This window comes from Taudactylus pleione, unplaced genomic scaffold, assembly GCF_031769625.1.
Source record: "Taudactylus pleione unplaced genomic scaffold, aTauple2 ptg000454l, whole genome shotgun sequence".
NCBI lineage: Eukaryota > Metazoa > Chordata > Amphibia > Anura > Myobatrachidae > Taudactylus > Taudactylus pleione.
In genome coordinates this window covers 9182653-9208768 of record NW_028284856.1, presented here as the reverse complement: position 1 = coordinate 9208768, position 26116 = coordinate 9182653, and the positions used below count along the sequence as shown (strand labels likewise).

Genomic DNA, 26116 nt, shown 5'->3' with positions numbered 1-26116 from the left:
AGCGGCATGGGACAGAAGTGTTGTTGCGGTCCACCTGAGCTGTGTCAGGTAAGTAGTTGACAGGCAGGCAGGCAGGGAAGGGGGTCAGAGGGGGTGGGGTGCAGGTGTCTAAGCTATGACATGGGAAGATGTGCGGGTGCTTCTATCAGAGCTATTACTTGGGGAGGCGAGTGCTGCTGTCAGAGCTGTGACTTGGGGAGGAGGTGCTGGCGATAAACGCTGCTGTCTGAGCTGTGACTTGGGGAGGGGGGGTTTGTTTGCAAGTATTGGATTTGTGACCTGGGGAGGAGGATGTTGCGAACATTAGGAGGCCTGGTCAGAGGGAGCTGAAAGCGGGAGCCTCAGTCAACATAAAACTTTCACTGTCATTGTAAAAAGAAATCCCTTTGGACCGGTTCTGTGCAATGTACTGTGGGGGCTGGTGTGTGCAATGTACTGTTGGCTCTATGGAAGACCAGCCCATTATGTAAATTACAAGAAGATTTGTCCCATTTCACAACAGATATATCTTTAGATGGCAGTGATGGTTGGTCAGTGTATATGAACAACCACCATCTGCAGATATATATTTCAGGTGTGTACCCAGCTTTGCACACAAAGGGAGATTCAAGGAACCACGGGTTGTACCGTGTGGCCTCTTCTCCCAGGTAAATGGCCTGGAATTAGACTGAGATGCCCGTGAGCTACCTGCGACTGTCCTTAAGGCAGTACTTAACGTGGATTTCTGCTCTCACGCTCCGGAGGTGCAAACAAAAATAAATTGGCATTAAGGGCTGCCTTGGGGCTAGTTGTAAGGTGCTCATATGAAAATTGACAGACTCTTTATCGAGGAGCTGAGGGTGAGTAGTACAACCCACAGCTTTTTTGAACTCCCTCAAAGAGGTTGTTTTTTTTGTTTTTACATCAAGTTGAATGAACCTGAAATGCCACAAAGGTGTTGGCACCCTCCTGAGCACATAAGGCTCTGGCCTCAGCAGACATTCTGTGCAAATCAGCAAAATGGTCACCTCTGTATACCTTTACCAGACATTGTATAGATGTAACGCCTTCTGCTGATGCTCACTTTCTTAATAATTTATTTCAAACTGTTACTGTATGATCTATCTTACGATATATCGTTCCGTTGTGGTTCGGAACCATATATCGTGCAGTGTGTACGCCCGACAGCACGTTCATGAGGGTTGTGCTGCACAGCAGATGGGACAATGCAATGAACCACACTATGGGGTCAATCCTATTATGTGCGAGTTGCAATTGCAACGGCGTTAAAACACCGGCAACGGACCGGCACCTTCCATCCATCGCGTCCCTCTCTGTGCCTGAATTTGCAGAATTTTGCTCGTAGCCCTATGAGGCTGTGTGCAAAATTCAGCGAAAACGGGCTGCCGTAAAGTGTGGCTATTGCCGAGATGACTCGCACCTTCGAGATTATCACAGCTAATAGTATTGACCCCTATGTTGTAACATGCAGCATGTAACAACACATCGCGCCATCGTACACAAGATAGTACAGTGTGTACGGCATGCTAGATGTATCATTACATTGCGTTGTACTGTCGGTGAGTACACACATTGTATAGTGTGTACCCAGCTTTATCCAAATAAAAAAATAAACATTGTGTTGCTTTTATTTACACCGTTAGGGTGGATTAAGCTTAAATCAACTCTATTTCTTTTATATAATGTTGTCCATTCGTGTCGACCACCGTGGAGTTTGATAAGGACATAATGGAATTCATTTCATTTCCTTGAAATACTCATTGGTACCCCTATACGCCTGTTTTCTTACACTGTGAAACATCTATGTTCTGAGATGCGGAAACTGTCGATCACTTCGCTATTCCGTGTGTTTTTCTGTGACTGACTTACCTCCACTCAGCCCACAAATACTGTACATTTGTTAATTTAAGTTTGGATGTGAAAAGTTTGGTTGACAAAGAATAGTATATACGGCATCGGAAGACAATTTGTTGCATGATATATCTGTACCATCTATTCCTCTCTTGTCCGATCTGGCGGACCCAAAAAAGAATCTGGGTTTAGAGGGGATGCTGAGGAGTAGGCCCCTCTTGTGGCTTGCTTTGGGAAGTCCCAGAGTCTTCGCAGTGTCCCCCAGGTCAGAGTCCATCTGGATGACACTGCGTTCCCTCCCTTGTTGTTTGTGGTTGGTTGTGCTTCTGCATGCTGAGGTCTGAGTTGCTGCAGCAGGTATGAGGGTTTATAGGAAAAAATGGGGTGGAGTTTCAGCTCCAATAGTTGAACTATTTAGTGCCTACTCCTCAGCCTCCCCTCTAAACCCAGAGTCTTCGCAGTGTCCCCCAGATGGACTCGGAGGAATTGGTTTTGTAGTGAGCACAAAAAAAATCCTCTTTTGTTGTCTTGCGTGACTCAATCAAGTTAATATTTTTCTATGTTTGTTGAAATTGCTATGCATATGAGAAGTGAAGATGGAAAACTATAGTGATAACTGCTTCTTTTATATAATTATCCTTTAACAGCTTCCAACATTAAAGCTGTTAAAAGTGAGACTCATTGCAAAATTGTATTAAAAATATCTACCGATGTGAATATTACTGCCATTACTTTCCTTGAGAGGTGATGTACTATAGTATAAGCACTCCATAGCTTAAACATTGGTATTTGTGTGCTGATCAATATTTGTTGTCGCCACTCAACATCCCTTTTGACAAACAGTAGTCACATTGAGGTTACTCTTTGGAGGAACTTAAAGTTGAAAGGTTCCATAAATACATGCCTTTTCAGGGAATGAGCAGGGGATGCCGGCGTTTGGGATCCTGGCAGTCAAAATCCCAATGCCGGCATCCTGACAGGCTTAGGATACCTCTTTTTTCAGGTATCCTAACCCATCTTACCCGGTTCCGGAACCTAACCTCCCCCCTAGTGCCTAAACCTAACTTCCCCCTCCCACCCCTCTTGTGCCTAACCCCCCCTCCAACCCGCTACTTACCTTTGGGATGCCGGCGCCGATATTCTGACAGGTGTCGGGATGCCGGCGCTGGGATTCTGAGTGTCAGCATCCTCTGTGCCAGGATAGTGAACGTATCGCCTTTTCAGAGCTGTGCGCCATGCCCTTTTCATACATAGTTGTAGCTAATTTTTTACCCTTCGGTTTTACTACTCTGCTGCTCAGTATGTGGACAAGAGGCATCTGTGCTCCACATTTGATGCGTTTGGAGCAGATTGTACTGTATGAAATACTTATTACGCATATCTATTCCTCCTGGAAAACTTCTTTAATCAAAATGATACAGTGTATCCTGACAACATGCAAGTTCATCTCATCATTTAGTTTTCTTGTGACTAAAGCTGCGTATCCACTTGCAGATACCGGCACGACATTGCGATTACCACATCTTAATCGTACCGTCCTTCCCCCTGCAGTGCCTACACTGAGCGATTGATTGTTCAGTGTAGGCAGGCACATCAATCATCTCTGAACATGGGCAATCTGTCGTTATCGGCAGATTGACCAGCATGTTCAGTAGGTAATTGATGTCGAAATGACCAGCGGGAGCGCGCATCACTGATCTTTTTTGACATAATAGTGCCCGATTTGTGCACAATTACTGCATGATTATGATGTCGTAATCGTGCAATCGCTTAGTAACATTGCGTAGTGGATACGCAGCATTGGAGAAATCTTGGCATACTACCACAGTAGATTCAGCATTGGATTTGGCCGATTCTGACGCATTGGAGCGGCAAATCCTTAACATCGCGCAGTGTATATGCACTACATCGTGTAGTGCGCGCTCTCTTGGGGTCGTCAGCCGCTTCGTCTGATCTTTTGTACATTCAGTAAAATCAGGCGATGCTGCTGACGATCCCATGCAGCCCTATGCGGCGGCGGTCGGGCACAGTATCGCCCAGTGTGTACGGACGGCCCGATATGTCTGCCCGTTGGCAGGTATGAAAAACCATGGATAATGTTATTTCCCCTGTGTCCCCCTTTTTATTAACAATGCAATGGGCATATGGGAGGATGTCTTTCCTCTCACTTTCAATATAACAATTATTATTGGCTTTACATATCACTCGTTTTAAATGTGTCCATTCCAAATTACCCTTCATTTTGAACAGAGAAAGAGACCTATGCTTTACAGTCCTCCTTCCACACTTTGGTGGGAATTCAATAGTTTTTTTAGGTGCCTGTGGCTCCCATCTAAAGTGATTGCTGGTATTCAGTTTGTGCCACTGGGCTCGAGTGCCGCAGGCACCCATTACTTATTGCGCATGTTGTGCCAAATGGCCGACTTTGGGTAATAGGCACCCGTGGCACTTGCACTCAGTGGCCCAAACAACTGAATAGCGCCATGTCAGTTTAGCTGCTGCAGCGCAAAATAATTGAATTCCCCCCTGAATATGTATGCCTGACTTTGATTATATAGGAATCCACTTTAATTTAGAGCATTCCCATGTTCAGGAGCACAAACCAAAAAGATCTGTGTTATGGACCGAGCACAAGGTCAGATCAGACAACGATCAGGTATCGTTGCCTGATCGACCAGCATGTGCTGGATGATCGTTATGGAACATCCAGCACATGCTCCATTCCCCCAACCACTATAACAGCCCTCGATCAACGATCGAGGGTCCCTATAGTAACCAGGCTAACCTGGTCAATATGCATGCACGGGCGCTGGTCGATACTGACCATTCGTGCCCGCGCATCGTTTGGTCGTTTGAGGGGGCAAAAAAGGTCGATTTAAACGATCAAACGATATCGTTATCGTTAAAATCGACCCAAGAAATCTGCCCTTGTATGCACCATTAGTGTTTATCTTGTAATCCTGCTCTATTCGAGTCTGATACTTATGCTTTAAATATCTCTTTCCTTATGCTGCATAAAACACTATTTAAGACATCAATTTGTTACTTCTCTTTCATCCAAGGTTTGCTTTTGAATACCTTCTCCCTCCAGTCAACACTCTCACTTGTGATAAATAAAATAATGTATAGGAATGTAAAGTATGGTGTAGTTATTGTTATGCAGAGAGAAAATCGCAGCGTATCTGAAACTTTGTTTGCATTCTGTTTCTTGAATGTACTGTAACGTTTACAGCAGGTACTAGAAAGGGAGTGTGAGGCATACGCAAGATCAGCAGCTGAGAGGAGTGCTGGGCTTTATTGCCATATTGGAGGCCTTGGGTACCACACTCCATTTATAAACTCATCAACTCTCATTGTCAGAAGATAGGTCTGCTCTGTTGGCAAAAGCGACACAAAGTGGCTTATTGAATTATCATATATTTGCAAATGTATGTAACTGAGACTTCTGCATTTTATAGACAAATAAAATAGCATATAGCTTTTATCACTGGTTTCAGCAGTGTGCTGGGGGGACCTTCTTTCTGATGTACTGTCAGAATTTTGATTAAAAAAAATGATAATATGGCGTTTGACAGCTGACTTTGCTCCTCTCAACAGCTTGTGTTCTTTTTATTAGGTACTCAGTGAATATGGTATGGTCCACATTACATCGGGCAAGAGTGGTGGCAGTGCCAAAGATTACTGCATTCTTTTTAACTCTGAATGGGCCCACCTGCCTCATGACCTGACCAAAGCTGTAAGTTCCTCTTCTCCTTGTTTGTTCTAGCAGCAAGAATTGTCTTTGTTTATGGTATGCAGTGTTTATTTATTTTTTGCAATCTCATCATGGGAAACCAACATAAAAAAAATACATACACAACAAGAGGGAAAGTACATGGATCACAGGAAATGGCCCAATCAATAAATGAGTGTTCATCATTAAAATACAATTTACAGGAAGACCATTCACCCAGACTTCCACTGTCTAAAGATGGACCAAATTGGGACTTCTAGTGTTCACTCTAGGATTGTTTTAGGGCAGGGCCCTGATCACTGAGGGCACGCCCACTCACTTTGGGGGCATGCACAGCACTCCCGGAGATGCTGGGGTGCCCCCAGGCTAGCGGTGACGATAAAGTATTCATGCTGTAAGCATAATGTACCCAGCATAGTGGCAGCACAGTATGTGCACCCGGGATGTGGTTGCGCTGTACATGTATGCAGGGATGGGGCTACAATGTAAATGTGCCCAGTTAGGAGGCTGCACCCTTGGTGTACTGCACTCTCCCAGCCGAGACACACACATTTTTTAATTTCACAAACTGTAACAATATTGTATCTTAGAAATGATCTATTGATATTACTTTAAAAAGTATGTATTACTTGATGAATTGCTTTACTATTTGGTAAATCTGTAATTTGCTAAGATATGTCTCGGCCTCCCTTAATATGGAACATTGATATATTTACAGTTGTGCTAATGTAAGGGCTTTTACCGAGTCTGAATTACCACCGGTTGCGTAGCATAAAATACACTAATTTGCGCAGCGCACACCCAAAAAAACAGTTCACACACTGTTGGAAATTACAGTGAGTCCCGACACGGTAGCAACTGGTGGCTGGCATCATTTCGGTTAAACCCATAGCACCAGTTGTCAGGGTGACCAAATTAGCACCCCCCTTTGGTCTGAGCTGCTGTTGGTCCAGTCAAGCTTAAATAGCTTGCCTGGTGAGTTACCCACGCTGATGAGTTCCTGCTTAATAGTTGTGACCTGTACTGCTGTGTACTTCCTAACATTGCTGTGCAGTGGATGTTGCTGTTCTAAGGGAGAGTTAGGTTAAGTGGAGAGATAAAGGACCAGCCAATCAGCGTTTGAAAAATGACAGGAGCTGGTTGGTTGGTTCTTTATCTCTACACTTTATCACTCTCCAGGCATTAGCACATCTGCCCCTGTCATTTTTCAAACACCTCCTGTAAGATGATAGGAGCTGATTGGTTGGTACTTTTTCTCACTCCACTTTATCTGTCTCCAAGGCTTAGTACATCTCCCCCATAAAATTATATATATACACTTATGAGTCCTATGCAATATCGGGGCACAATTTTAATACTTTTATCTCCAAAATACAATTTCTTGTCGCTGTAGTATTTGTGCCCACATACATCTATCCTCCGTGCGCTACAAGTCGCGCCACACAATGCAGGAGCTTAGTGCGACTCTGTAGCGGCTAGCGTCTTTTTCGTGCTATGGTTGACCTTCAAATGCGTCTTATTCACACAGGGATGCAAATAGAACATGCAAGCTGCTTTTGCTGATTAAAATGATATGCAGCATGCCTATGTTCTGTGTGTGACTGCTGGTGTATCTGCATGCGAAACGCTGCGTTAGTGTTACAGCTGCTGATACTGTAACGTAGCATTTTGCACGCAGATACCCCCGCACTCGCTCTTAGAACATATGCAGCATGCCTATCATTTTAATCAGCAGAATATGCTTTTGTGTTCTATTTGCATCGCTGTGTGAATAAGATGAATTTGAAGGTAAAAAAGACGAACGGAAAGACGTTTGGCGCTGAGTCACGCCACGGCATGGCACGACTAGAAGGGCTGTTTAAATGTGCCAGGAGGCTAGATGTATGTTGACCCATCTGTACAGCGTGCTACAGGTGCATTTGAAAGTATGAAAAAGCCTTTAAAATAATATTCTATCCTTTACTCTCTGTGTAGAATTATTGAAGCACAATGTGTTCATCTAAACATGCTGTCTACGCATGGACCATTACAGTTTCTTCTGTGTTTTTTCTCTATCTGCTGCTGATCCCGTTTTGATGTGGGCAAAGCTTAAACTGTATCCAATCAGATCATGGGAATGTTCACAGCAGCGGCTACTACATTTGATGCGCTGTTCTTGCGAGGAGTAGTGACCTCTTTTATGTCTAGCAGCATGTGACAGGGACAGTGTTGTGATGAGTGGAATGGAGGCAAGGAGAGACCCACGGAGTTTGACACTGAAAAGAGATCAGTCACTTAAAAGGCCACAATAGAATCGTAGCTCTGTATGAAACTGTTTATCCATCTAATCTGTAGCAAGGTAGTGGTGAAAGACCTTCTGACATTCTCTTGTCTATATCTCTCTCTCAGGCCTTGCTCCATCTTCAAGATCAGACCACATCTGTGCTTTGTTCAATTGCAGATGTCCCAGAAGGTGGGTTTAGTAACAGTATACCCATGGTAATGCGAGGAAATTGCACTTTCTATGAGAAGGTACGACTGGCACAAATCAATGGGGCCCGTGGTCTGCTGATTGTCAGTCAGGACAGGCTGGTGAGTAGTAATCATGTTGTGTTTTTTTTTTTGTTTTGTTTTTTTTCTTATACTGTGCAAGTGTTGTTTAATAAAAACTATTAATCTAAAATAAATAATGTTGGTTAATTTAAAATTTAAGACTAATTCAAAGTAACTCTTTTAACAAAATCCTTAATGGATAGCTTGCTTTTGTTGCGTTATGTTTGCTGTTTTGCCCTTGTCATTTCACACTGTGGGTGGCTGATGTATGCTGTTCGATAATATTAGATGCAAGCTCCAAACTGAATGTGAAGCCAAAATTCAAAATGTACCGTTAGCAGTATGCGTCTATTGTGTAATGATCCATTTAAATTTTGGCACTAATGAGATAATGCATTGCAGTTAGGTCTTGGCAAAGCCTTCTAGCGGTGCCAGTGATTTGCAAAGCTGCTAGAAAGGGTGGTGACACACAGCAGCAACTGGACAAGCACTATTCCAGCAAGAAATCGGAATTGCCCCTGTAGTGACACATTCATTTGGAAACGCTCTGTCATTGTCACTTAGGTGTTTCATCTGTAAAAGCAATTCATGCATTGGGGGCAATTCAAATAACCGAGAAAAAAATTTATTTTATTTTTATGTGGAAAAAAAAATCCAGACAGTTGTAGAAGTCTGTAAGCTGGCACACCGGCTGCAGCACACATAGTAAAATGTTTACCAGTGCATCTCTGGGCCCCTTTGGATACGGGCTTAGTGATGACTCCACAGCTCTGAGTTAAATGGGTTAAACTCTCCTTATAAGGAACATTGCCACCTTTGGTGGCAGCTGCCCATTGAGCCTTTCATACTAGTCACATTGTTTGCGGCCATGTCTGGTAACGCATACCCTGACGTGGTCACGAACGATGCGACCACGCCAATGCAAGTGGTTACGGGCAAAACTTTTGCCTTAAATAAAATCACCTCTTTAAGTTTCGTGGCACAAATTTACAAAAATCTCCATTCATTGCTTTTCCCGCGGTGAGTCTGTTATCGCATCCAAGAGTGGTGCAACATTAACAGTGAGTATTAGTATTGTTCAAATTTAAAAACATAAATATATCCTACAACTTAATTTTGATATGTCATTATGTCTTCAGGTCCCTCCTGGAGGTAATCGCAGCCAGTATGAAGAGATTGATATTCCTGTGGCACTTCTTAGCTACAGTGACATGGAGGATATCCGTAAGGTAAGGCTAAATGCACATTTTTACACCACTTCTCCTTATCACTACCAATAGCAACTGAAATCTTTCTGACTGAAAACTCTGTTGGACCTGGTAGGTGTTTACGGCAGGATGCTGCTGCTTGTGGTAAAGACGGGAGGATGCAAATAAAGGCGTATATAATATTGTATCAAAAGGGTAAATTATTTGTGCTGCAGATTGAGATCCGTAATAGTAATGTGGTTAGATGTAAATTATGGGGCATTAATAATTAAAGCCTCAACGTCATTATTTCTTCAGGATCCATAGGGATCGCCATGGGGTGTAGGTGGCTGGAGCTAACCGGGCACCAAACAGTCAAAAGCTTTAGGGCTCCTCCACATATACCCCGACTCCAGCCAAAGGCAGTTTGGTGCCTGCAGGAGCTGGTTGCACCTTTAGACAAGGGGACTGCATTAGGCAGCCCAAGTTTTATTTTTATTATATCTTAGTTTTGTTTTTGTTTTTAGAGCAAGCAGCGCTGAGCGTCCTAGTGGGTGTTTGCGCTACTGCTCCATCTACCCCCGCCAGTACCGCAACTCTGGAGAGTGATCTGGTGATTACGGCGGGTGACAGCGGGGCTCAGCTAGCTGCTCTACTGGAAACCCAGGGCTGCAGCCAGACAAACGGGGAGGCAGGTAAGGCGATTCCCTACTTGCGGGGAATCATGTATGTTGCAGTCCTTACCTCCGGTTGTGGAGATCAGCCGAAAGACGCTGAGATGGGGCGTCCGGTTCGTCCGCACCCCCACTAGACCTCTGCGGCACTTTAGTCCGGCATTGGGGACCTTTTGCAGAGGCCTTCGGCCCCGGCGCTTGATACAGCATTGGGAGCACAAAAACAGACAAATCTCAGGTGCACAACTCCAAATTATTAATAATATATAAATGCAATAAAATTTTGCAATCGATAGAGGTTTTTAGCATAATCTTGGCCAAGGTAACCTCTGTAGGGTAGGTCCCTAACATACTACGATTCAAATCCAGAACGCAGGACGCCCCCAAACTAGCCCAGCTAAGCTGCCCCAGGGCACCGCCTTAGTAAGAAAAGTGCAGTGTGAAAGAGATAGTTAGGAGCAGCTACTGCTGCATATAAAGAATGAAAATAAAAAGTGAGGTACATATATAATAAACAGTGAAGGGTTAAAATGTGTTATAAAAGAAAAATGTGTTATAATGCGGTGCCCTGAAACAGATCAACAAGGCAATACAGGGGGACCCACGCCCCAAAAATGAACCAAAGTTGCACTACAGTATATAAAATAGTATTATATATATATATATATTCAGGGTGTGCAGTCCAGAAATCTTTCCCATATACAGCATTGGGAGGTAAGTTCTTCCCCGGTAGCCCCTTGTCAGCTCAGAACGCGATCCCTCACCCTCCTCCCACTGTGAGACGCTCAGCAGCCATTTCTCAGGGCATTACTGAAGCTACAGGTCTCAGGAGAATCGGGTTCAGTCTTCCTGTATCTCTCTCCTCAGAGCCAGGTTATACAGCGCTCAATCCTACCAGCCTATTAAGGCTTGAGTAGTTGATTTAGTGCCCGTTGTAAATATGCACCGTATGTGACAACTACCAGGTGTTTAGGGGCTATTATTGCTTCACACTTTTATTAGTGAAGGGGGTCACATTGCATTACTTGCTATACATTTTTTCTGTACTACTTGCTGGCTATTACTATGTCCTCTAAAGGCAAGGGTAATAAGGAGGCTGTGGCCCCTGTGCTGGTTACATGCAGATCCTGTTAAGCGGGCTTGTCACTCAGGATTCTGTGCAGGGATGGTCTGTGTGCTAATTATGTACCACCTCACCAGTCCACCTCGCCAGCTCCTGTCCAGGAGCCACCTTGGGTGTCCTTTTTATCCCAGGTTATGACGCAGTTGGAGGCAGTTAGCCCCCACGCTGCCTCCCACCATAGGGTACCCACAGCTGTTACATCCTGCTATGTTTGTACCCCCTATCTATCCTCCTTAGATGGATGTTTTTGCCCACTCAGTTCAGAATATGGCTGAAACGTCTGCCGCCTATCAGCAAATGATACAGACGCACACACAGTTAGCCGCCAAAGCACATAGGCGGACTGTATCATCCTCTCAGTCCACCCAGCTTTCGGGTTCTGATGCATCATCTGAGGAGGCAGATGATGCAACGTTTCTCTCCCTCGGGTGAGGAGGACCTTCATTCGACAGTGGATATCCCTTCTGTAATGAGGGTGGTTAAATTGATCCTGAACATAGAGGATGAGTTACTGGCCCCTAAGCCTAAAACCCGGTGTTTAAACACCAAAAGGTGGTTAAGGCTGAATTCTCTCAATCGGACCAGCTCACTGAGCTCATGAGGGAGGCATGGAGTACTCCTGGGAAACTGTTCCAGATTGAAAAAAAAACTCGTCTCTTTACCCTCTCCCACCTGGCGAGTTTACGAAGTGGGAAGGCCCCCCTACTGTTGATTCACACGTGGCACCCTTAGTCAGAAGCTCTACCCTGCCTATAACGTCCACTTCCTCCCTTAAAGACGCCATGGATAGAAAACTGGAAACTTGTCTCAAGTGCGTTTTCTCGCTTTTTGGCGCTATTACTTGCGACCTGGGTAGCTAAGGCTATCGAAGTATGGACGGATGCGCTTGAAGACAGCCTGCCATCAGACGCTGCCAGGGAGCAACTGGCCTACAACTCGCACATCCAGGAAGCGGTCTCTTATTTGGGAGAAGCTGTGTTGGATACTTGACTCCTTGCTTCCAAGGCATCTGTAACCTCAGTAGTTGCTTGCTGGGTACTTTGGCTACGATCCTGGAAAGCTGACACGGAATCCAAGAAGGCCCTCGAATTCTTACCTTTCTCTAGAAACATACTGTTCGGCACAGAGTTTGACAAAATCGTGGCTATCATGGCAGCCTGAAAATCTGCCTTTCTGCCATCAGCAGCTGCCCCTAGGCCTTCCTCCTTTCTGTCCTTTCACCCCCGGGTGAGGCAAAAGGTCAGTCCTATCCCAGGCAGCCTAGTTCTCACAAGACCGCCAAGCCGCGATCCAAGCAGCCTTAGTCAGCCAGATGTACAGTTTCCAAGCCCATGATGGGGCGGGTCTCCTCCCAGGGGGATCCCAGGGTGGGAGGTCGACTTCTTCAATTTGCCGACTCCTGGTGTCAAACAACGGATGCCTGGGTCCGAGAACTGGTCTCTCAGGGGTACGCCGTCATCTTCCTGAGGCGTCCTCCCCAGCAAATTTTGTACAGGTCCCCCATCAAGGCCCTGGCCCTCCAGGATGCCATTCACTACCTGCTGCGTTCAGGTGTGATAATACCGGTTCCTTCGGCTCAGCGAGGAACTGGTTTTTATTCCACTGTTATTTTGGTTCAGAAGCCCAACTGGTCTAATCAGCCTATTCTGATCTCAAATCGCTCTACAAATTTATCCGTGTGTCCAAGTTCCACATGGAAACACTATGATCAATTGTCCTGGCATTGAAGCCGGGGGACTTTATGGCTTCTTTAAGGATGCATACCTGCATGTGCCTATTACTCCAACCCACCACGGTTCCTATGGTTTGCTGTCAAGCAGCAACATTACCAGTTTCAAGTGCTGCCCTTTGGTCGGTCAACAGCCCCTCGGGTCTTTACCAAAATAATGGCAGTCATGGCGGCCCACCTCAGGCGTCAGTCAGAATCCTGCCATACCTAGACGACCGCTTCATTTTGGCACATTCACTGGCTGTTTTACAACATCTCCAGCTATTGCCTCCTGCAAGCACACGGCTGGCTCATCAATTGTAGAAAGTCCTCCCTCTCTCCCATACAGTGGATGGTACACCTGGGTGCACTCCTGGATTCCCGAATACAAAGGATCTTTCTTCCAGTGGACAAAATTTCGGCACTCCCATGTGAACACCTCCATTTGGGGGTGGCCCCACTGACATCACGAGTGATGTCAGTGGGAGAGATTTCGGCTCTGTTAGAACTGAAATCTCTCTGGGGCTTGCGGAAACGAGACCCTACCACCCTGACCATCGCGACCATCTTTCTGGCCGCTCGCTATAGCTGTGGGTGGTCACCCACAGCTATGCGAGCGGCCAGGAGGCCGTTCTAAAAAAAAAAAAAGAGATGTACATGCTGGAGAATGGGCACTCCACCCAGTTGTCTTGTTGTCTTTCAACTCCTGGTGAACAAATGGGGCCTACCAGACGTAGACCTCATGGCCTCACGTCACAACCACAAGTTCTCCAGGTACGGGTCCAGGAGCAGAGACCCCTCTTTAAAGCCAAAGGTTTCTCTCGCTCTATGGTCCAGACGATGCTCCGGGCACGTAAGCCTTCCTCAGCCCGCATCTATTACAGAGTTTGGCACTCTTACTTTCAATGGTGCTCCGCCAGAAATTATGACCCTACGGTTTTTAGGGTTTCCTGGGTGCTTGCCTTTCTCCAAACTGGGTTAGAACTTGGCCTCCTCCTGGCCTCCCTTAGAGTTCAGGTTTCTGCACTGTCAGTCTGGTACCAGCAAAGGATCGCTCTCCTACCTGATGTTAGAAAGTTCCTTCAGGGTGTTATCCACCTTCAACCTCCTTTTTGTCCCTTCGGTGGCCCCGTCGGATTTTGTCCTTGGTTCTCCGGGCTTTACAGGCTCCTTCGTTTGCACCTCTTCACTCAGTAGACCTCAAGTGGCTGACGGCGAAGACGCTCTTCCTCCTCGCTATCTCCTCTGCTCGCAGGGTTTCTGACTTAGCAACGCTCTCCTGTCGCTCCCCTTTTTGATTTTTCATCCGGACAGAGCTGTCCTCCGAACCGGGGCTGGTTACCTTCCTAAAGTGGTATCCCGATTCCATTTAAATGAAGAAATTGTGGTTCCACGTTCCATTCCTTGGACCTCTCTACAGGTGAAGCCTCCCTGGATGTGGTTCGTACTCTTCTGATCTACGTGGATCGGATTCTCTTTGTGTTGTACGGCTTTCACAAATGGGGCTGGCCTGCTAATAAACAGACTCTGGCCTGATGGCTTCGCATGACAATCTCTCAGGCTTACACGCAAGCTGGTCTTACTGTTCCAAACAGTTACAGCACATTCTACTCTGTATGTGGGACCTTTTGTGGGCGGTTTGCCGAAGAGCTTCTGCTGAACAATTGTGCAGGGCAGCCACGTGGTCTTCTGTCCTCCCCTTCCTCAGGTTCTATGGCTTTTAACACCTTTGCCTCTCAGAATGCTTCCTTTGGGCGACGGATTCTCCTTTCTGCTCAGGAGCATACCCACCCTTAGGGGAAACTGCTTTAGGACTTCCCCATGGTTATCCCTGTGGATCCCTATGGACCCTGAAGAAGAAAATAAGAGTTATGGAAGACTTACATTTTGTTAACTCTTTTTTTTTTTTTTTTCTTTGAGGTCCATAGGATCCACAGGGCGCCCACCCTGACGTACCTGGCTTTATTGTGTATTTTCCTCACTGAGTCCCTCATCTTCTGTGAGTGTTTCTCGTGTGTACTGTTCTTCCTTCTCCTCTTTCATGCTCCTGCTTTGGGCTTGTTCACAAAACTGTCTGCCTTTGACTTGGGGCGGGGTATATGTGGAGGAGGACCGGGTCATCCTGGGATCTAAAGCTTTTGACTGTTTGGTGTCCGGTTAGCTCCAACCACCTGCACCCCATGGTTATTCCTGTGGAAATCCTTAACCCATATTTATAAAGTTAAAGTAGGAGACAACTTTAGTGGCAGTATAGTTTTATGAAGGGTTGGGTATGGGATGCCGGCGGTCAGAATCCCAACGCGGCATTCCGACTAGGTTACTATCCCAACAGCTCGAGGTAAGTATACCTAACCCTCCCTTCCCGGTACCTAACCCTATCCCTCCCCCTAGTTCCTAACCCTAACAATCCCCCCCAACACCGCTACTTACTTTCGGGATTCTGGTGGTCGGGATGCCAGCATCTGCATTCTGACCGCTGGAATCCCTGCTGTTGGGATATTGAATGTATAGCTTTCATGAATATGCTTTATCCGTTAAATAGCCCACATTCCATTGAACTATATAGTATGCCCATGACCTACTGGAAATGTTAACTTTATGTGACATTTTAATGTATGTGCAATTAGGATTTTCACTGCTAAATATCTTGAAAATGACTTGACATGACCCTTTCCTATTTGTTTTGGTAGTGCTTGCAAAGTTATAATAAAATAAAAGAACTCTCTGTCATAGCTAACTGTGCTTACTAATCATTATTCTCTTCTGCTTTAGACTTTTGGCCAGTCGGTGAAAGTGGCTATGTATGCACCAAATGAGCCTGTTGTGGACTATAATATGGTCATCATTTTTGTGATGGCGGTTGGAACTGTGGCTATTGGTGGCTACTGGGCTGGAAGCAGAGATGTCAAAAAGTAAGTAGAGTTTAACTTGTGTAATTATTCTAAATTCTGTTTGAGATATATAAGCAAAGAAATCTAATTGATTACCCCTATAGGAAGAAATACTCTATTTGCAAATACAAATCATTTTTACTTACATATGCATGTCATTTCAGTACAGTTTTAAATCCCTATCACTGTTAATGAATGAATAGGCTGCTTTCTCTACTCTCTCCAAGCCACTTTTATGTCACTAGAGCAGGAATATTTTAAATTACCGTATATACTCGAGTATAAGTCAACCTGAATATAAGCCGAGGTACCTACTTTTACCACAAAAAACTGGGAAAACTTATTGACTCGAGTATAAGCCTAGGGTGGGAAATGCAGCAGCTGGTAGTGCCCCCAGTAGTAATTCCCCCAGTAGTAATCCCCCCTGGTAGTGCCCCCAGTGGTAATCCCCACTTTCAGTGCCCCCAGTAGTATCCCCCCCCCCCCTGGTAGTGCCCCCAGTGGTAATCCCCCCCCCCCCTTTTAGTGCCCCCAGTAGTAATCCCCCCCTGGTAGTGCCCCCTGTAGTAATTGCCCCCTGGTAGTGCCCCCAGTAGTCCCGTCCCCCCCCAATAGAGAGACGTAATAAAAATAAACACCTGAAACCCCCGCTCCTGGTCCCGCCGCTAACAGCTCCTCCGGCCGCTTTGCATGGGAGAGATGTCATTACTCATGACGTCTCTTCCATTACCCACTGCGGGAGCCGGAGGATGGCTCCCGCAGTGGGAGCAGCAGCAGCAGCCGCTGAGAGTCTGACAGACTTTCAGCGGCTGCTGATTACAACAAACACACAGCTGCCGGCTCCGGACTAGACTAGAGCTAATAAAAACATTTTCTTGTCATTCGTTTTTCTTGACCTTAAATTGAAGTATGATTAAAAAGACGTGTTTCCTAGTTGTACAGCGCCTGAGTCAAGGTACATTCCCATAGTTGCTCGAGGCGAGTATTTGTTTGCAGTCTGATTGACAGTCAGGGAGCGTTTAGGGGTGGTAACGGGGAGTGTGGGATAAAAACCCAGGAGTCACATCCTGCATGTGCCATCCTGTACGCAAGAAATATGGTTCCAGCGTCTCGGTTCCCGCATACATTCTGCGTGACCATAGAGTCACTCAGGACTGCTAACATGGAATGATCTGCGATTAATGCTGCGTCTTTGTGCGCAGATGCTTGGAATTGCAAAGATGTCTCAATACATATCCCAGCGACTGTGTCATTTGCGTATTTTCGTACAGAAGCTGCTTGCGGAGCTCAGCTGCTGTGGAAATGGTGTACAGCTCTGAATCACGCAAATGCAGTGGTTCATTAATCTGCATGCTGCTGCTTTTAGGAACACTTTGCATTGTGTCACTTTTGTTTCCCATCAATGGGCCTGGTTCAGAGCTGGACACACAGGCGATTACTCACGCAGATCGAGTAATTGCCATCGTGCATACATATAAGTCGTACTACGGACGCAATGAGGAATCTATCGCAGAGTGAGTGACAGGCTGTCAGCTTTTGGGGGTGGTGACGGGGTGTGGTCTGAAAGACGCAGGCATGTCTGTCTATTTGAATACCTTTTCATGTGCATGCATATATTGGCCACTGCGATTGCATACACAGCTCTTTGTGTCAGAAGAGCTCCCGAGGCTGCAGCAGGTCAGACCTTCCGCAAGGGCAAGATGGCTACTGATAATTCTACTACTTGGTCAAGGCCATGTACACCATTAAAAGACAAAGAGATACGTGCCATGGTTATTGTCCCCTCTAACCTTGAAAATCCTGAACACATCATAGATCATTTAGATATATATAGTACATTAGATAGATATAGTACAGTCTGCACTTGTCATAATCTGTGTTTTGTTTTTTGTTTTTGGTGAGCATTGTTAACATGTTACCTTGTTCAGCATAACCAGAATTTCACTGTTGTTTTTTTTTTTTTTTTTTTTTTCCTTCTTTCAGGACATACATGAAACACAAGCGGGATGATGGAGCAGATAAGACACAAGACAATGAAATTGTGGATGTCACTCCTATCATGATCTGCGTGTTTGTGGTTATGTGCTGCTCTATGTTGGTTCTTCTCTTCAACTTTTATGATCATTTAGGTAATAAACAGTAGTCAATTCACCTGCATGCTACATACATACATACATACATACATACATACATACATACAAGGACAGCAGTTGGTCCAGTCCCCCTGCGTACCTCACCATTTGGGTAAGTGTACACAGCGCTATAGCCTTCCCAGACACTGAATCTGGGCAGTTAAATGTAGTCTCATTTGCAGTATATTATATGTAATGTTTATGTATATATATTTCTGCATTGTATGTGACTTATGCTAGTGCTGACTGTCTGCTCTTTCTCTCACCTGTCAGTATATATCGATCCCTTTTCTTTCCCATCTGCCCTGATACTGGTGTACTTAGGGTGGTTCTGAGCCCTCACATATATATGCTGGTCAATATATGTGAGGTTTGTCACATACTGTTGCTGCACTTTGCCCTATTTTAGGTGGATCCGTGTGTTGCATATGCTGACAATGGGTCCCTGCAGCTAAACTTAGCGTCGGTGAGGACCAGTATAGCGCTCCTTAATATTTCCGTGAAGATGGTTTGTAAGGTCTAACCAGGAAAGAGAGCACGATACTGCACCCATTTATGCTATCCTGCATGTCATGGACTGCAGGTATTAGTGCGGAGGATTTGACTCAGAAAGGGTTTTGTATGCGGCGCCAACTGGTGCCGGGCCCCTTACACGACCCCCTTCGGCGGTTTGTTTCTCGGGATCCTGGCCTCCATTGTGGATTGCCAGGCGGCCCCCCCATTGTTGTAACTCCCTTGGGGTTACTTCAACGTACTGCCTTTTCGTCTCATGGTATCTCGCAGTTTATTACGGTTTGCAGTATATGAAATTCCCTCTGGTACCACAACATTCTGTCATTCCCCTTGCAGGGATTACTGCTCTGGGTGGATGTCGTTTCTAAAAAAACGCCCTGTGGTTACTTCCCAGTTTCCTCTGTCGTCATAACATAGGGTAACCTGGATGATGTATCTGGCTCCTTCCCTCTCACTCGAAAGGCAGCTTACATCATGTATTATTATCCCTGTTTTGGTGCTGCCAGTCAGGTCCATTCTAGTTGTAGAGAATGTCGAACCTGCACCTAAATCAAACACCCTCAGTTTACGCATTGACGTGTCGTCGGCTGTGTTCCCCGTCTCTGACCAACGGGTGGATCTCGTGGCAGGAGTCTGGCTATCGCCAGATAAGAGGTATTACAACAGCGTTTGGCCTTATGTTTCTCATTCCCTGAGGGTCATGACACAAGTAATGGAAATCACCTCCTGGAGTGGATTTTCATGTTACTCGTCTGATTACGAACGTTCTACGCTTCCCATTCCTGCCCAGACGGATTCTACGGATCCGTAGGTGATAACTTTCCCTGAAATCAATATACTCGTTTTTAGGGGCTATTGCCCGTCCTACCATGGCTCTCGCATGGTTGACTAATGCTATTGCGTACTGGGCTGATGCATTTCTAATGCTTTTCTCTCCAACACTTCTTGGGATCAAATGTCTTTTGTCACTCACATAAAATATGCAGTTTTCATATGTGAGAGTAACTACTTGGGATACCAGTCTCCTGACTCTCCTGGTTTCAGCTGCGACTGTATCCGCCGCCATACCCTATGGCTGCGCTCTTGGAAAGCAGAGGTGCAGATACCATATATTGGGAAGATCTTGTTTGGTCCTAACCTTTACAAGATCATAGCAACATTGGCAGTATAACTAACGGCAAGATTTCTGCCTTTAGGTATACAAGGCCTCGGACTAAATCTGTAAAGTCTTTTTGTCCTCCGGGTCAGCCTAAAGGCCTGTTTTTTTCCCTCGGCTGTCTGCCTCCACAGGGGCCACTGTACCCGGTACCGAGCAGACCTCTGCATCCAGACGCCCTGCTTCTAAACCTAAGGGTAAACTTTCAGCCTGATGGGACAAGTCTTCATCTGAGGGATTCCAAAGTGAGATACCGGCTTTGTTAGTTCACCCAGTGCCGGTGTCAAGTCACCACGGATGCTTGGGTAGGAGTTGTAGTCTCTCACAGGTACGTCCTCTCATAGCTCTGACGGCCTCCTCACCTATTTTGTTACACAGGGCCTTCTTCAGACCTGAACAGGGCCTTCAAATCCAGAAAGCTATACAGGCCTTGCGGTAAGCAGAGCTATTTATGCCATCCCCACTTTCTTAGCGAGGGACTGGTCTGCTTTCTTTCTGGTGCGGTGGCTTAATGGTCCTCTTTGGCCTATTCTCTGTCTCAATTCCCTGAACCAGTTTCTAAAGGTGCCTGGGCTCAGGAGGAAACCCCTACGCTCCATCATTCAAGATTTGGAACCTGGGGACTTTATAGTATTGCTGAATATTTAGGACTCGTACCTACGGGTACCTAATAGAGCCCTCTCATCAGCGTTCGCTCAGGTTTGCTATGCCACAGCAACACTTACAATTTTCGGACTCTGCCCTTTAGATTGTCCACAGCCCCAAGGGGTTTACCAGGTTTATGGATTTTATGACAGCCCACCTGTTCAGTGTATCCGACTGCTCCAGTATCTGGACGGCCTCCTGCTCTTAGCAGAATCACCAATGTACTTTGAAGCCGTTTTCAAAGTTAACCATTGCTTTTCTTCACAAGCCCTCACAGGGTATGATTAATCTGGAAGCCCTGCTGGATTCTCAAAATCGGAGAATCCTTCTGACTGGAGAATCCTTCTGACGTCAGACGAGATCTCCACTCTTCATCTAAGAGTGCGCAGAGGTCTCCACAATCGGCAAGTATCATTACACTCTGTAATGCGGGTTCTAGAATCCAGGGTGTCTACCTTCGGAAGGGTGGAATATGCTTGATTCCATTCCAGGCCTTTGCACAATCTAATCCTCTCCAGTTGGAACGGGTTTCTCCATCGGATCACGGTTCAGCCGATAATGCTCTCTCTGGAGGTGTCTGTTTCTACCTTGGTGGCTATGGCCATCTCATCTAGGGTAACCCTTACAACGGATGCTAGTCTCTAGGGCGCAGTGACCGGTCCGCAGTCCTTCGGGGCATTTGGACGTCTGTCGATTATGCCCTGCCAATGAATTTATTAGAACGTTAAGCTGTCTTAGGCCCTTGGTCTAGCCTAACACATTCTGCACGGTACACCTGTAAAGGTTACGTCCGATAATGGCAGCGATGACGAGAATGTCACACATTCTGATAAAGTCCAAGGGTCTCCTCCCGGCCGCCTCTGCAGTGTTCATTCCAGGGGTTCTCCATTAGGAAGTGGACTTCCTCAGCCGTCACAACGTGCATCATGGGGACTGGTCTCTTCTCCAAGAGAGGTTTCACCTCCTAGTGACCAGAGGGGCCCTCCCAGAGGTGGTCCTCATGGCCTCCTGACTCTGTCAACACTGCCGGTGTTAGGATCTAGAACTAGAGGTACTGATGCTACCTTCGGTGACGAGTTGTCAGTAAAGTGGACCTTCCACTTTGTGTACCGGTTTCCTCCGGTCTCCCTTCTTTCTCGGAAGTTTTTCAAGCGAGACGGAGGTACTTCCTGCTGGTGGCTGCAGATTGCCCCAGATGTCACTGGTACTTGGATTTTCAGAGTCTCCCCATCGACACTACGTTCCTGCTGCTTCAATGTCCGGACCTGTTGTCTACGGGTCCTTGCCTTTCCTTGGACCTGGATCGTTTGTCTTTGACTGCGTCCCTACTGTGGGCCTAAGGCTTCTCTGGCTCTGTCTTCATTGGGATGTTTACAGCATGTAGGCCAGCTTTTGCTGGGCTCTACCACGGAATGTGGCGTACATAATTCATATGGTATCGTACCTGTAGTTTTGATCCTCCAGGTGCTTCGAATTTCCAGAAGTTCTGGCATTCCTTCCAGCTGGCTTGGGTCTCGCCCTCCGCCTGGCCTTCCTGAAAGTGCAGGTCTCTGCACTGTCAGTATGGTTCGGATGTGGAATTGCTCCACTTTCGGGTATACATATCCTCCTTCAAGGTGTTTTCCGAATTATACCTCTCTTTATCCCCCCTGGGGCCTCCTTGGGATTAGGCTGTGGTTCTTCGTGTCGTCCTGTGGCTTCCATTTGAACCGCTAGTTTTGATAACCTCTACGTGGTTTATAGTGTAGACTTTCTCTTTCTTATGGTGTTTACATCTGCCAAGAGAGTGGCGGAATTGGGAGTTTTCTCATGTGGCTCCCTCTTTTGTTGAAATATCCAGGACAGGGTTGTGGGTCGCACTTGCCTGTGTTTCTTCCTACAGTGTTTTTTAAGTTCTATATTAGTCAGGAACTTATTGTACCTACATTTCAGTCTCCAGTCCACTCGGTTAGGGTGCCTCATTGACTGTGGTCCGGCCTCTACGGATTTTCGTAGTCTGTTCGAGTTTCTTCAGGAAATCAGACTCCTTCTTTGTAGTCTCACAAACATAAGCTAGATGGCTTCATATGTCTATCTCAGGGGCCTACACATAGGAAGGCCTTTCGGTTTCTGTTGATGCTTCTTCTACTCTGGCTGTGGGCAGCTCGCTGTGGCGCCTCTGCTGTTCTGCCTTGCAAGGTGGCCACGTGGTCTTCTGTCCACACCTTTCTATGCATTGAATTCCTTTGCCTCTCAGGATGCTTCCTTTGGGCAGCGGATTCTCCTCTCATCACAGGAGCGTCCCCTTATAAGGACTGCTTTGGGACATCCCCAAGGTCAACCCTGTGGACCCCTTATGGATCGGAAGAAGAAAATGAGAGATATGATAAGAACTTACCCTTGTTATCTCTTTCTTCGAAGTCCACAGGGCACCCGCCCTGACTCACCTGGCTTCATATGGGCTGTGTTACTGGTCACCGGTTTCCCGTCTCCTTCTCTGTGAGTATGGTTTTTGAGTGTTCCAGTCTTCTCTCTCTCTTTTTTTCCTCCTTTGGCTACTTACAAACGAAGGCATAGGACTGCGTTTGAAATGCGCGGATCACCGCAAGCGGTGACCCGCGACCTTACCAGCTCCCCGTCGATCCGGCAGCAGTCCTGGGCGCCCGCAGAGTCCGGCTAGTACAGACTCTGGGGTCCCGCTGAGATCCCCAGATCTGTAATGGCGTCTCAACGCCGGCAGGGTGACGGAGCGGCAGCTTGGATGTCCTATGGACAGTCCAATGCTGCCGCTCTGAAGAGTCCAAAAGTAAATAAATAAAAAACCTTTAACTCATAAAATAAAGCTTAGGGGTTGCTAATCAGCCCCCCTGCAATAACGGTGACCCGACTCCGGCCAGGCACCAACTTAAAACTAAGGTGCCTCTGGCGGGGTTATAGGTAGAGTAGACCCAGTGCAACCTGGGAGCTAAAAGCTTTAACTGCGTGGTGCCCGGATTTTGGTTCCCAACCTATACCCCAAGGTCAACCCTGTGGACCCTATGGACTTCGAAGAAAGAGATAACATGGGTAAGTTCTTACCATATCTCTCTTTTTTTTTTTTGTCAATTAAACATTTTTAATAGCTTTCTCTTGCACAAAAATGCATGGCAAGAGCTTTCTTTACACACCTACGCATCTTCTCATTGAATACACAAGTCACCTTTGACCAGGTGTGAAAATGTATTTTCTTTGTTGTTGAGAAAAGTCATCACTATGAACAGAAGGGAACATTTATAAGTTTTCTAGCACAGTCCCTTTTTCCTCATGGAAATATTGAGATCTGAAATTTAGAATTTGTTTTTGCAGTTTTGCTTTGTGCTTAAAATCCACTCCTCTATTTCAATTCTATATGTATCCACAAAGCTGCCATAGTGGCACATTTAGGGCCTCATTGAGTGTTTGGAATAAGTCCTGCAAAAAGGGGCAGTTTTGCACCTGTGCAAAATTATGTTGCGCTGCAGGGGTGCAAATTTGAAATACACAGAGCGATTTAGAGTTTGGAGGGGGCGCATCCTAGCTTATCTCTAAAGCTGTGTTTAAAATTTTAAAGGAAAAGCAGTCCAGTATGTATGTGCTACATGCAAAAGCATACCGTGTTTTCCCTGTATTCTTTAACCGGTTCTTTTCAGCTTCTTGGATTCCAGCATAGTTTGTACTGGTGCAAATTTGTACTCTTTATCTGGATTAGCTCTTTACTGTAAATTATTCCCACTGTCTCAATCTCTTCACACAAATCAAATATGTAATCTGACTTTAGTTCAGTTATGCATTACTTCACTAGATCTCGCATTGTGATTTACTGTCCTCTTTTTGCAAGCTAGAAAGGTGAACGGTTTATGGTAACTTTTGTAGAACACCTGGCTAGCGGGCACAGCTGAACCCAGTCTGGTTGTTAATGGGCAATGTTGAATGCAGTTTAATAGATAAAGTAGCTAGTGGGTAAAGTTGAGCCCTAAGTCCTCACTGCTAACAATCACTTTTGCCAGAAACCACTATTTCATCAGCCAGCAGCATTGGGGGACAGAGTTTACGGTCTTGTGTTGAACACCATATGGATGCCAGAGTTCAGTGAAGGACATGAAATAATACCACAGACTAATATAAGCTCAGTCTTCTGGTGAGGGAGTTTTTTGATCTTTCCTTTCCCAAGGGCACAATAACTAATGTGATGGGAACCGCACCTCCTCAGCACGCCCCCTCAAAGTACAGTTCACATTTTGGTGTCTATTGTTGCAGCTGCAGGAATTCTGCCCCTGATGAAAGCTTTTATTCATCTGCCTTGCTTAAACCATGCTCACAAAATAAAACAAAAAAACATTGATTGCGACACAAAGAAGTTCTTTAATTAACCTCCTCGTAAAGATACGGTACTCATGTAGAATTAGGTGTATTTAAAAGTTTTATCAATACAGATCATTTGGTACTAGTTGAACGCCCACTGCTTGGCTAAATATATGGATATTAAGTCAGCACAGAGTTGCACGAATGTCTGGTGCAGTTGCACCAACCTTGCATCGTCTCTACCCGTATGCTTGGTTCCATAGCCATCATCATTATCAGTGCACACTTACACCATCCCTTGATGCAAGAGATCAATCTGAAAATAGACTGATTTCTTTATAAGCACCAATCTGTATAGACTGGTGTTTAGTTTGCATGGCTTAACTAACTTATCCTATGAGCAATTGCCCCGTTGACCTCCTGTTACTCCCCTTCAGCTTCAATTGTAGATGCAACAGAGTTGTAGTTGATTTCTAAATCATCTGTTGATGCATTTACTCGAATATGGAGAGTGCTAAAAGTTGCAAGATTCCTCCTTAGAAAGGAACTGAGTGCAACTCTGCATTGGCCCAAGAATGTTTACAGTCCTGATGAAACATAGTTGTTATTAGATCCAGTGCTGGACTTCTCACTAGGCACATGGCTAGGGGCATCACTGGCCAGTGGCAGCACAGTAGTCCCCCCTGCATCAGAGCTTTTCAGTGCCCCAACTCAGCTTAGGCTGTTTTACACAGAACAAAGACTACATCCCCCACCGGCAGCTTGAACCCTAAATCTGCCCCTGATTAAGTCTGTATCTGATTCTTTGAAATACAGAGCCTTCAACAGAATTACATATCAATCTAAGAATATTATCTGACCAGCCACTATACGTACATTTATTAGAAAACAGCAGAGATTTTGTTTCTCTTTCCTTATAGTGGCAATTTGTTCCTGTTCTTTAGTGCAATTTGTATATAATCTGTTGAATGACTAGGTTTAGATGTCACAATAATGGCTCACAATTTTAGATGCATTTGTTTTCATCTAGTACAAATAAGATTATGCATATACAGCATTAATGCTTAAATTACAATCTTAGAGTTCTAAGGGTAAATGTAATACCCTAAGAGATGTAGGCATCGGCGAGTCTGCCCAAAGTTTTAAAGGGGCAATCATTTAAAAGGCAAAACCAATCGAGTTTTGTATCTTAAATGATTACCCCTTTAAAACATAGGTTCAGACTCGCCGTTGCATGCATCTCGCAGGCTGTTACTAATTCCATACTATTTTTATACTATGTCATAGATAACCAATATGCAGTAGCTCATGAGGATAGATTGACAGCTTAAAGGTTTTCCACCTTAAATGAATTGAAGTTAGACATTTTCCCCAGTTCATACTGTAATTTTGTAAAGATCCCTCCTGTGATATTTCCATTGTTTGCCCAATTCGCAAGGCTCCTGGTACTTAAAATTAACGAAGACACGTCTAAATCTTATTTTTTAGTCATTTCCAGATACTGCCAGACTACTGCTATAAGAATCTAGGACCAAATTAGTACTAGTGGTGGGTGGAAGGGTGTTTTAAAAATCACAATTTAAAATGAGAAATTATTTTCATAATTCTTGAGCAGCATTTTAAATCGTTATGTCTGTTCTTTCAAGCAATCATGCTAATTGCCACAAATGCA

At 45.4% G+C, this 26116-nt stretch overlaps 1 protein-coding gene across 4 annotated transcripts in view; it reads left to right on the top strand.

Annotated features, from left to right (window-relative positions):
- Nucleotides 1-26116, top strand: part of SPPL2B (signal peptide peptidase like 2B) — a 51342-nt gene that overhangs the window by 5481 nt on the left and 19745 nt on the right. For all 4 annotated transcript variants that reach the window (XM_088448370.1, XM_088448369.1, XM_088448372.1 and 1 more), the window contains exons 2-6: nt 5468-5587; nt 7973-8155; nt 9256-9345; nt 15581-15720; nt 17683-17828. In XM_088448370.1, the coding sequence (XP_088304496.1) occupies nt 5468-5587; nt 7973-8155; nt 9256-9345; nt 15581-15720; nt 17683-17828 (679 nt within the window). The remainder of the gene's footprint in view (nt 1-5467; nt 5588-7972; nt 8156-9255; nt 9346-15580; nt 15721-17682; nt 17829-26116) is intronic.